Source organism: Mastigoproctus giganteus, chromosome 12 (genome assembly GCF_048544385.1).
Source record: "Mastigoproctus giganteus isolate SK-2022 chromosome 12, ASM4854438v1, whole genome shotgun sequence".
Taxonomy (NCBI): domain Eukaryota; kingdom Metazoa; phylum Arthropoda; class Arachnida; order Uropygi; family Thelyphonidae; genus Mastigoproctus; species Mastigoproctus giganteus.
The window spans coordinates 2,287,927-2,300,312 of NC_143586.1; the positions used below are offsets into that span (position 1 = coordinate 2,287,927).

Consider the following 12,386-nt stretch of genomic DNA (forward strand, 5'->3'; position numbering starts at 1 on the left):
GCCAACTGTTTTTAGTAATTGGTTATCCAGTTTGCTCTCTGATCGTTCACTGAGGGTGATGGTAGATGGCTCTCTGTCTTCTAACTTCTCCACTAATGCCGGTGTCCCCCCAAGGTTCAGTTCTTTCCCCCACTCTTTTCCTCTTGTATATTAATGACCTTCTTCCATTGACTGGAAATCCTATCCATAGTTTTGTCGATTATAGCACATTGCATTCCACTTTCCATTTTGAGAAACCTTGTCCTGCTCAATCAGCTTCAACTTCTCGAAAATCTGCTACCCATTCCTTAAATGATGATCTTCAGGTAATTCTCCAGTGGGGCAAAGACAACTTAGTGGATTTCACTTCTACCCTTCTAAAACTAAGTCTTATATCTCGCAAAAAGGATTCTTCTGCTCCTATGCTTATCTTTAGTGACACTCCGATTTCTAGGCAAAATGATATATCTCTTTTGGGGATCACCCTGACTTCTAATCTCTCTTGGCACAAGCACATTACAAATATTGCTTCCTCTGCATCTAAAAAACTTCGTTTTCTCTTTCGCTCTCGCCGTTACTTTTCTTCCAAACAGCTGTGCACTCTGTATAAATTGCAAATCCGCCCTGCCGTGGAATATCGTGCCCACATCTGGGGTGGTGCCCCCAAAACCTCTCTCAGGCTTCTTGATTCCATTCAGAAGAGGGCAGTTAGGTTAATCAATGATTCATCTCTAACAGAGTCTCTCCACTCGCTTTCTCATAGACGTACTCTTTCTGCTGCATGCCTCTTCTACAGATACTTCCATGGGCACTGTTCTTCTGAATTGGCTTCTATAATTCCCGCTCTCTCTTTCAAAACAGTCCGAACACGTGCCGCCACCAGCCAACATCCATTTACTGTCCAACTTCAAATCCACAGAACCAACTTTTCATCTTCCTTATTTATTCATTCAACTGCCGTTTTCTGGAACAACCTTCCTTCATACTTATTTCCTGAAAATTACAGTCTACAGAAGTTCAAGTCCAATGTCAACAAATATCTTCTTTCGTCTTCTCAACCTCCAACCCAAGCACGGTACTAAGTACTATAGGTTCTAATACCTGTCGTGTTTGGGGTTCACATAAAAAAAAAAAAAAAAAAAATACCCCAAGTTTTTGGGAAATTTGCAATTGGAGACTCCAAAACTTAAGAGCCCTCTCATCTCTGTAGTCTGGCGTGGAGGCTCAGGATAGGAGACAGATTCCTGCCCATGGAGATTCTCCACGACGTCGAGGAGAGGGATGTGGACTTTAAAAAGTTCATAGGGGACAAATCCTACAGAAGACGCATCATGAGGGAACAGCTTTCATCTTCAGCTGAGTGACTGCCATCAGTTTTCATCGTGCTGTCTGTAGCATGAAAAAAAAAGTTCTTTCATTTCCAATATTAATATATAATTTTTATATATGTAATTATTCGTTTTATGTTTACATACGTTTTTTGTAATTTTTTCTGTATTTGTCAATTTTAGGTTAAACCCCTAGCATTGTCCCTGTAATGGGCATTGCAACAGGAATCCATATAGCTAGTCACTGAATGCAATTATTAATGTTATTAGCTACATTGTGCAAGGAAACCTGAGGCTTATGCTGCACCAGCCAAAAAAAAAAAAAAATTCCATGAGTTACCCTGAGAGCGAGAGAGAGAGAGACAGACAGACAAAAGTAGAAGGAAGTCACCAAGAAAGAGAAGAATATTGATATCCAGCTCGGGACCCTGGGTGTGCCAAGCTCATACTCACCAGATGTGAGCACTTACAATTACCGTCTATGTGAATGCAGCATACCTATACAGGGTGATTCACTACCAGTGCGACAAACTTGCAGGAGGTGTAGGGGACACAAAGACGAATCGGAATCACATAGCATTGCAGGGTCTGAAATGCCTTCGTCATGCGGTAGAGGACGTTGAACGGGAGGTCGCGTGAACAGAGATCCCGCTGGAAGTCAGCATTTGTGAACTGTTTCTGTTGAAGAAACCAAGTAGCAAAAGTCCTCCGGGGTGGATAATCCACAGGCTCCAATGATTGGACGCGTTGAAGATGGTATGAACTGATTTGGTTTGTTGACAGTATCCTCCATACAGTGGATTGGGGAATACCCAATCTTTGGCCTATCGCTCGAGTACTCGTACTCGGATTGCCTTCTGCAAGACGTAGGACATTCTTCTCATTGTCTGGCGTCCTCGTTCGCTCTCGATTCATGGTACCTCTCGTGAAAGAACCAGTCTCGCGTAACCTGTGCACACGTGCGAAAATCGTTTGATGAGCACACCTGAGCGGGAAACGTTCCTGGTACAAGCACAGAGCGGTGCGCCTGTGCAGTCCGCAGCTCCATACGCGAGGTGCATGTCGGCTAGTTCAACATTTTAATACTCGTCCATCCTACTGCCTCGGGAACTGGTTCGCAAATGGTGACTTCCAGTGGGATCGCTATTCACGCGACCTCCCGTTCAACGTGCTCTACCGCATGATGAAGTCATTTCGTACCCTGCAATGCTGTGATTCCGATTCGTCTTTGTGCCCCCTACACCTCCTACAAGTTTGTCGCACTGGTAGTGAATCACCCTGTATATCTGCCCTGCGGTGGGTTGGTCCACCAGTGAGAGGGGTGACTGCATCGCCTTGCCCAGGAACCAGGTATTCCATGAATTCTGTCCTTTCAGTGCACTGTCCCTTACAGGATCCTAGCGACTGCTTTTCTATCGTGGAAATATCTTGATGAAACCACTCCCTTTGTTCATCACTCACATCTCCCAGATTTTCAGGAGAAAATTCGAGATGGGAATGAAGAAAATGAATTTTCAACGACTTTCGGCAGCCCATAGTTTTGTGGCACTCGAGTAAATTAGACACCAACGTTTCATCGTTTTCTTCTTACCTATAACTCCAAAAACAATGTATTACTGACTTAAATGATCACCAAGCTGCCAATTCAACTTCCTTTAACTGAGTTTCAAACAGTTTCCTTAAGTTTGACATATGTAAATTCGGAAACGCACTTCTTAAGTAAGCAAATCCGTTATCTTCTTTATGGAGTCCCTTCTCGAAATTTTTCAATCCAAGTTTTATGTGCAGAGGTGGAAGAAGAACCTTGTTGGATTGCACTTAATAGATATATTTTGCATTAAATTGTCCTGGTATGAACTCATCCCGCTTGTCCCAATGTTACACAACATAATGTTCTTCTGTCACATTGCTGTCCCGCAAACACAAAAGCAACAATATTTTGTGAACCCTCTCACCTGCAAGCCAACAAGCAAACTAATAACCTTAAGATCACTGCATATGTTCCAACCATAATCCTGGTATTTTATACCAGAATTATGGTTGGAACATTTTCGAAAATCTTTGTTCCTGTTGCAAGTATATTCGACTGCTGTAACCTAGAACCCAACACCTCAGCTTGTTCTTTCGGCAAATTTGTCTCGAACCAAATCATTCAACTCATCAAATCATTACAATCCTGAGAACATGTCAGGCGTAACTCCCTCTATATTTAATAACTGACGCGATGTGAGACTATGATTTTCGAAATCTACGCATGAAAATTGGATAAAAAAAAAAGCATTTCAGTTCTTGGAGGTAAAATTGTTTCGGCTAGTGTAATTTTCGCTGGCTAAAGGCATATCTGTTTTGCAGCCATCTTCAGTTTGAATTTATGCCCCTTTATGTGTGCAGTCTGCGTAAGAGGAAGAATACCATCAACATTGAGTTTACCCAATCCATTCAAGGCCTTAAACACCTCAATCAGGTCTCTTTGCAGATGTATCCAGTTTTCAGACGCTGCAATTTGCAGAACTGAAGCTGTCGTTGGAAAGAGCACCCATTTGTGGCTTCATCAGTCTCGTGTTACTCTGATCTGCACGAATTCCAACGGATCTACGTACTTCCTAAAATGAGGCCTCCAGACCTGTATGCAGTATTCATGATGCGGCTGACCATGGCACTTTGTACAAATGGATAATCACCTCTTAACCCCCGCTAGCAAAGTTCCTGTATATCGAACAAAACCACACGAACTGTCTTGGCAGCCTGTCTGCACTGCTAAGGGAATTTCATATCTAACTACAATTACCCCAGGTCTTTTTTCATTTTCTGCTACCCTGAGTATAGTACCACACAGTTGATTCATTACTCTGGGATTACTGCTACCCATATAATAAATGTTAAACCTTCAACTCTCATTTCTCAGCCCATCTGCCTAATTTTTCTAGATCTTGTCGCAGTAGCTTACCTTGATTACTGTTATTAATAAATAAATAAATAATCTTTATTACTGGTAAGTGTAATAGTGATTACATTGTATTACTAGTATATGCTGATCTTGGCATCAAGGCCAGGAACTTTACACTTTGAGGAATTATTAATATTGAGATATTTACATGACCTTATACATACTATTATTATCCACCATCATGGCCGGATTATAGTGATGAGGAATGGAAGATACATAGATAAACTTGCGTTATATACACTTAAGAGCGTTCCCATCTCTGCAGTCTGCGTTATACTCAGAACAAAAAATAAGTAGAAAATCGGATAAGTTCATTAGATCAGTTTATTTTCATGTCCGTCCGTTAGTGGGAGTTCTGATTCACATAAAGAGCATCTGTGAGAGGAGATGTAGTTGCCTCCAGCTGTTTGTCACACCCACAGCTGGTGCACAGTTGTTATTACTTGAAGCCATTTATTTCGCCTTTAGATATGAGATCCACTCTGTGAGGAGTTGCCTGAATTCCTTGTCTGCACCAGTTTCTGCAGATCTATTTCCGTTATTATTTTATTATTATTATTTATTTATTTATTTTTTTTTTTTTTTGAGTCCTAGTATGCATAGAGGTGCTTAAGCCGGTAGGATTCGATCATACTCGCAGCCGGCTTCATTTTAGTGTGATATGGGGGGCTAGATCTCCGAGATTGTGAAGAGACGTGCCACTCATATATATCCAAAACATTTGGCACATTATGTCACCTGTAAGCATTTTAGTATGCCACATAGTGATGAGGTTTGGCAACCTTGGGATGTTGAATTATTGTGCTAAATCTGTGCTCCTAGTCTGAGGGGATGGCTCTTGGCAGTTGTTCATTTCAAGGTCCAATATTCGGAAATGAGTATTGGCTTCTGCAAGATATGAAGTGTTAAGGCCCAAGTTTCTGCGGCATACTGTGGATTTCGGGTTATACTGTGGTCTGTTTGTACCTGCTGGTTATTTTTTATTTATTATTATTATTTTATATCGTGAATGTACAGTAGGTGCTGCTCCTCTCTCCATCGAAGGCAGTTGAACCGTTTTTGGAATTGCTCAATGTGGATCGAATCAGCTTATGATCAAAATATACCCCAAGGTCTTTATGACTGGTGGCTAGGGTGATTGGCGGCCCTCCAATTGAAGTTGAATGACAGTACGTTGGTGATTTATTAACTACCCTGCCAACTTTTGTATCATCTTCAGACTTAGACATTAAGCCTGAAAGAAGTCTGCGCGGTAGCACAGTGGTATCGTCACCGTCCTCACCATACCGGGAGGGGGGCGGAGTCCCCGGTTCGAATCCCGTCGTTGACCCAAGAAACTTTAATGGGCTTTTTTCACTCCATGGCTAAGTTAGTCGGTCTCAGGCGTAGATAGCAAGGTTTTTCATCCAGTAAATCGACCAGAGAACACACGCAATTTACACACAAAATACATATATGGGCAGTGCCTTAATGGTATGGTAGGCATTCAGGCAAATGCTTAGGGCGCCATTTGGATAGGGGTGCGTCGCCGTCGTGCGGATTATTTAATTTTATGGGTAACCCATATACCTTCGGCAAATGCTTGATTTATCTAGGGCGCAAAAATATCTCACGACGGCACTGTATTTGGGTATATGTAATCAATTACGCGTGACCCTAATAATATAATATAATAAATTAAGCCTGATATCCTGTAATTAATATCATTAATAAATAGAAAACAATATCGGCCCTTATGAGACACCACTAATAACATTAGTCCGCAAAGAGAAGTGTCAATTAATGACACTGACTTTTCAATTGACCCTGCTCTTCGTGGCCTAATGTCTCTCTGAATTCTCTGACTTAACCATCCTTTTAGTCTGGGTAGTAATTTGTCCTTAATGCACACTTCTCCAATTTGCACAGCAGTTGTTTATGTGCAACAGTATCAAAAAGGCTTTCCTGAATATGATATCAAAGTGTATGATATCAAAATTATTTTTTCCATCCAGTTCCTTTGCTGCTGCATCATAGTAACTTGTGTGACGGTAATCAAAGGCAATAAATTGACATCGATAGAATTTGTTTTCCCGTTTTTGTTACATAAAAATTACTTCACTTTTTCTCCTCAGGTTTTATTTCTGGTTTTACATTCACGAAGTTATTTTCGCTATAAGCGGCGTTTTGATTTTCGTTCGTATTCCTTCCTTGATGTCTCGAAAACGGTCCAGGTTTGTTTTTACTAGTATGGCTAACTTCATATAAAGTGTTTTTTTCCAAAATTCATTCATTTTTCACAGTTTCTCAGGAAACGTTTAAAGAAATTGAAATTGCCCTTAGTTGCAGGACCGAGATTGAGTTTGGACATCGGTTGTTGAATGAGGTTAATTTTGAAGCATCAAATTATTTTGCGATTTGACGATATATTTGTGATATATTTGACGATACAACTTAATTAATTAAAAAATAATACGGCAGGTGAAAAGTAAGTTTATTTTGAATAAAAAGTTCGGTACGTACGCTTCAGAGATTGTAAATGGCGGGAAAAAGATAATATACAATGACCGTAAATTCAATGCAAAGCAAAATGTTATGGGGGATTTAGCCCCACAAGGGTGCACCTGTGTTAATTCAGCATCAGAGAGAAAAAGCATGCCATTGGCCAAATGTATATTTAGCAAGTTTTGGGATAGAAGCAGCTTTGGATAATGAAGGACAAGGATGTGATTATCCCATTGTAATGTTCCTACAATCAACGACTTGCTGGCTAAAAGAAAACTGACAATGTAATCTAAACCTAAGCCTCTAATTTTAATTTATGGCCCTAGTTCTGGAATTCTTTATAACAGTGACAATTCCACTTTCATTTTAGTAAGCTTGCTTCCTTGCATTTTGCCACTATTAATGCTGTGATACTAAGCCAATTTTGGAATGAAACCTGTAGTTTAAATGTAATTTTTTTTTGCTGGGCATACACAGTGTGCCAATTAAATAACGAGACTGACGCTACTACAAGAAAAGAATAACACTAATGGCAAAGTAATCACCTCTCATATTTTATACAAGATTTTAAAACACTTCTGGTACTGCTTTCAGCTGGTCAGTCACTGCAGCCTGGACGTCCTCTATAGTCTTGTATCGTGTTCCTTTCATAGCTGTTTTCATTTTGGGTGACAAAAAGTAATCGATGGGAGCCAAATCTGGTGAAATGGAGGTGTTCAATGACTGGAATCGATTTTTTTTGCCAAAAAATTGCTTGACGTTGACAGCAGAATGTGCGGGTGCATTGTCAGCAACAACAACCAATTTTTGGAGTTGAACATTTTGCATCTCACTCTACAAATTCAATCCCACAACCTCTTCAACATCTCCTCATAGAACTTTTTGAGGTACAAGTTCTCAATGGATAATGCCTTTGATATCGAAGAAGACGATCAACATGATTTTCACTCTAGAATTTTCTAACTGCACTTTTTTCTGATGGGGAGAGGATGGCAAATGCCATTCTGAACTCTGATGTTTTGTCTCAGGATCATATTGAAATACCCAACTCTTATCATTGGTAACAACAAAAATGTTGGGTCGTTGTCAACACATGGCATCAGATCAATGCAATACTCGACTCTCTTTTCTCATTGCTCGAAACTCAGCGAATGCGGTACAAAACTGGAAAAATATTTTTCTCTTACCCAGTTCTTCTTTTAGAATTTCTCGTACAGATTCCTTATTGCTACCAATTATCTCAGCAAGCAACCTTGTCGAAATTTATTTATTTTCGGTCACAATTTTTCTAACTTTTGTGACAATCTCTGATATTTAAACAGAGTTGGCCAGGTATGGGGTTCATCCTCAGAAAACCATCCAAACACTCTTGGTCGAGACAAACATTCATCAGCATAAACTTTTTTATATCGTCAAAAGTTTCCGTAGAACTTTTTCCCAATTTACAACAAAATTTGATAACTGCTCTTTGCTCTATTTTCAATTTTCTGACGATATGCACAAAACTACTATTACTCTTTCCATCATGAATCATAAACTACTGACTGGACAGGTTTCAACTTGCACTCGTTGGAAAGAGCACACTCTAGCAGATCTACTATTTTGGCTTCTTACATTAATACTTAACGGAGAGCATACGCAGTCTCATTATTTAATTGGTGCACTGCGTAGGCAAGCTTAAATCTGTTCTGATTTAAAATTTGTATAGAGCAAAAAAAAAAAAATTGAGTAAGGTAATTTTTTGATAACTCAATTTACATCTGAGGCTAAAATACAGGTAGTTCTCGACTTTACGAGTTAATTCGTTCCTAGTAAAGCAGGAATTAAATCCCATAGACATAAGGTTAAAAATAGGGGTTACGTTCTCAACAATGCAATTAGTTAGCTAACTAGTTTGTTTACACAATGATTGATTTATCCAAAGAAATGAAAAATGTAAAATCAAGCAAATTATAATAAAATCAAGCCTGTAAAATCAAGCAAATTATAATAATAAAGAAATTATTTATGACTTACAAATTTTAAAGAATGTTTATTCTTTATCATCGACTAAATGCACACTTGTTGATCGCTATTATTGGCTGGGCACGCGTTGGTTTGTTGCACAAGGAGTCAGAAATGCCTCAAGAGGTGTTTGTTTTGAAGATAATCTTTTCTTTATAAATATCAATAGCATGCATAAACATTTTTTAATGGAATGCACAATTTGCAACTAACACGATTTGTGCGGAGTAACAAGTTTAACAAGTTTTTTTTTTTGTGTATACAAACATGGCATACACAAATTGTATAAATGAGATACAGAACGGAGGAACAAGTTTGCGAAGCTTTAAAATAGGAATGAAGAGAAGATTCTGAAAATTTGTTTTTTATATGACTGAAGATTTCAGTGAAGGGGGACGCACATTTCAACTTAAAAACACAGAATTCCAGCTATCAGTATTATTGCGAATGCAGTAAGATTGAGTTTACTACCCATTTATAATGAATTGCACTAACAGCAAGCCCAATAAACCAGAAAATGCAAATTTATTTTTATTGTTTTATGGTAGTGACCTCCAGAAATGTGCATTTTGGTAAAATGTGAGCTCGTGTAGGGTGATAATAATGTGTTTCCACCTTAACCCTGGAAAGTACTTTACAGCAAATTTCATTTTGACCATTATTGTGGTGCCCACAAAGAGAATAAGTGACAGCGGTATTGGTAAATCTACCAAGAAAAGAAAAGCTATCGAGTTGGATCAGAAAATTAAAACAATAAGGATGTATGAAAATGGTCAAACATTAACAAGCATTGCACAGAATTTAGATTTGTCACTGTCAACAGGAATGAATAATAAAGGACAAAGACAGAATATGAGAAGCGGTGAAGGGATTGGCACCAATGAAGTCAACTATAATAACTAAGACTATGAAATACATATTAGTTTTTATAGAAAGAACATGCATTCTTTCTTCCTTTTATGGTTTCTTTTCTTATGTGCCATGCCGGCTACTTCACCACTGTTCCCAGATAAAGTTTTTAATTGAACTAATTAAAAATATATAGCTAATTAATTGAAAAAATATAACTATTTTACTTCATTCTTCTGGGGATATTATGTGGTTTTTGTAATTTTGGCATATCAAGGATATAATAGCAATATTTTATTAATCATTCCCGAGTTACGTAAAACTCAACTTACACAAAAAGTCCTGGAACGTATCTCTTACATATGTTGGGGACTTACTGTACATGATAACTATTTCTTGTATTATATTTATTATGAGATTTCCTCTATTTTATTCTAAATTACTAAAATATCTCATCCTTCTCTGTTTACTCTATTAAACCACAGCAGTAAGTCTATACGTATATTTATTAAAAACTTATTTTTAATCAAAAGTTTAATCTTCTACATTAAAAAGTTTTATCTGTTACATTTAATCTATTATAGCTGAAGTTTTTGTTCAAAATATGACAAGCAACCTAGTTGGGGGGGGGGGGCTGACATCTGGTGAGTATGAGCTTGTTGCACCCAGGGTCCTGAGTTGGATATCATCATTCTTTTCTTTCTTGGTGATTCCCTTCTATTTCTCTCTCTCTCAGGGTAAATCAGGATTTTATTTTTTTTTTTTTTTTTTTTTTTTTGGCTTGTGTAATAATAATAATAATAATAAAGCAAAGATGGGGATGTGGTTTCTGTAAAATTCAGTTGTCTTGTCTCCAGGAACATTACAAAGCATAAATAAACAATATCTGTAATGAATTCCTTGTATTTCATTTTGTTATCTTAGACTTGCACTATCTTAGACTTCCACCATAGAGATATCAGTTAATATGCAACCTGGATAATTGAAAATCTAGTATATCACTATTCTTTCTGTCATCCCTTTATCCATGTTAGTAAGATTACTGTAGTGATGGTACAAGGATTTTTTTGAAAGGGAAGCTAAAAAAAATTCACATTAGGACCACTGGAGAATGAACTCATCTTTCCATGCGTAATATGTCCATAAATTGAGTTTGTTCTCTGGTTGAATTGCTTGTTTTGCTAAACTAAAAATCCATATTTCTTGGAGAAAAACCTTGCTGTCCACATCTGACATAGAATAACTCAGACACAGCGATAAAAGACCACAAAAGTTCTTTGCATCATTGATAGGATTAGCATTAGTATTATAATTAGTAGAGGCATATGACTCAAGAGAGCAAGTTTATACAGTATCAGGCAAAAAAAAAAAAAAATTTGCCTTTCACACATCCATTTGCGTTAAACGATTGCCCAGTTCTTTCTTGAATTTATTTAAGCTATCAATTTCCACAACAACAGTTAAAAGTTTGTTCCAGCAATCAACTGGCTAAAGGCAAATTTTTGTACCTCTATTCTGCAACTGTCTTTCTGTAATTTGAATTAATGCCCCCTCTGGTTCGTAATCTGAGCTAGAGAAAGAATTCCATCAGCATTAAGCTGCTCAACCCAATCAAGGCCTTATACACCTCAATCAGATCACCTCACAGATGCCTAGTCTCTAGACACTGCAATTTGCAGAACTTAAGCCTTTCTTGGCAAGAGGACCCCTTCATTCCCCCACCAATCTTCTTGCCCTTCTCTGTACTCATTCTAGCCACTCTACATCCTTCCTAAAATCAGGCCTCCAGACCTGTACGTAGTACTCAAGTCATGGCCTGACCATTGCCTTATACAATGGGATAATCACTTCCTTTTCCCTACTAGCAAAATAACTTTATATCTTTGACAAGACCCCATAACTTGCTCTGGAAATCTGTCTGCACTGCTCAGAAAACTTGATACCTGACAGCACAATTACCCCAGGTCTTTTTCATTCTTTACCACCCTGTGTATAGCACCACATGGTTGGTATATATCTCTGGGAATACTTCTACTCATATGCAGTAGTTTGCATTTGTCAATGTTAAACTTTAGTTGCCACTTCTCATCCCATCTGCCCAACTTTTCTAGATCTTGTTGCAGTAGCGTACTGTCATTAACAATCCTGCTAACCTTTTTATTATCTGCAAACTTGGACATTAAGCCCAATATACCTTCAATCATTGATAAATATACAAAACAACAATGGGCTCAACACCAAACCTTGGAGGACTCCACTAATAACATTATTCCATGAAGAGCAGTGGCCATTGATTTCCACTCTGTCTTCTACAACTCATCCACAGTTTTATCCATTGTAGCAACTTGCCCTTATGCCATACTGCACCAATTTGTGCAGTAATCTTCCATGTGCAACAGTATCAAAAGCTTTCCTGAAATCCAAGTATATGATATCAAAATTATTTTTTGCACCCTGTTCCTTTGTGTCCAAATCATAGCATCCAATCAAATTGGCCAGACAAGACATTATTATTATTAGCCACATGGTACAAGGAAGCCTGAGGCTTACGCTGCACCAGCCAAAAAAAAAAAAATTCCCCGAGTGTGTGTGTGAGAGAGAGAGAAGTAGAAAGGCATCACCAAGAAAGAGAAGAATGATGATATCCAGCTCAGGACCAAGACCCTGGGTTTGCCAAGCCCATACTCACCAGATGTGAGCCCCCAGGGTGACTTCCCCCTTAACAAACCCCTGCTGTGTCTGAATTATTACTGCAGTCTTGTCTCGATTATCCTGCAGTGCTTCTTTAACCAATG

General features: G+C 38.4%; 1 protein-coding gene across 2 annotated transcripts in view; it reads left to right on the forward strand.

Moving 5' to 3' along the window:
* Positions 1–6,400: 6,400 nt before the first annotated feature.
* The window catches only part of LOC150076630 (cyclin-dependent kinase 2-interacting protein-like), a 78,011-nt gene continuing 72,025 nt past the window's right edge, over positions 6,401–12,386 (forward strand). Inside the window, exon 1 of one of the 2 annotated variants that reach the window (XM_090386191.1) lies at positions 6,401–6,467. In XM_090386191.1, coding sequence (XP_090242317.1) covers positions 6,448–6,467 — 20 coding nt within the window. In that variant the 5' untranslated portion in view covers positions 6,401–6,447. Of the gene's footprint in view, positions 6,468–6,530; positions 6,620–12,386 lie in introns of those variants that run through there. The other variant, XM_090386192.1, reaches the window with a different exon arrangement.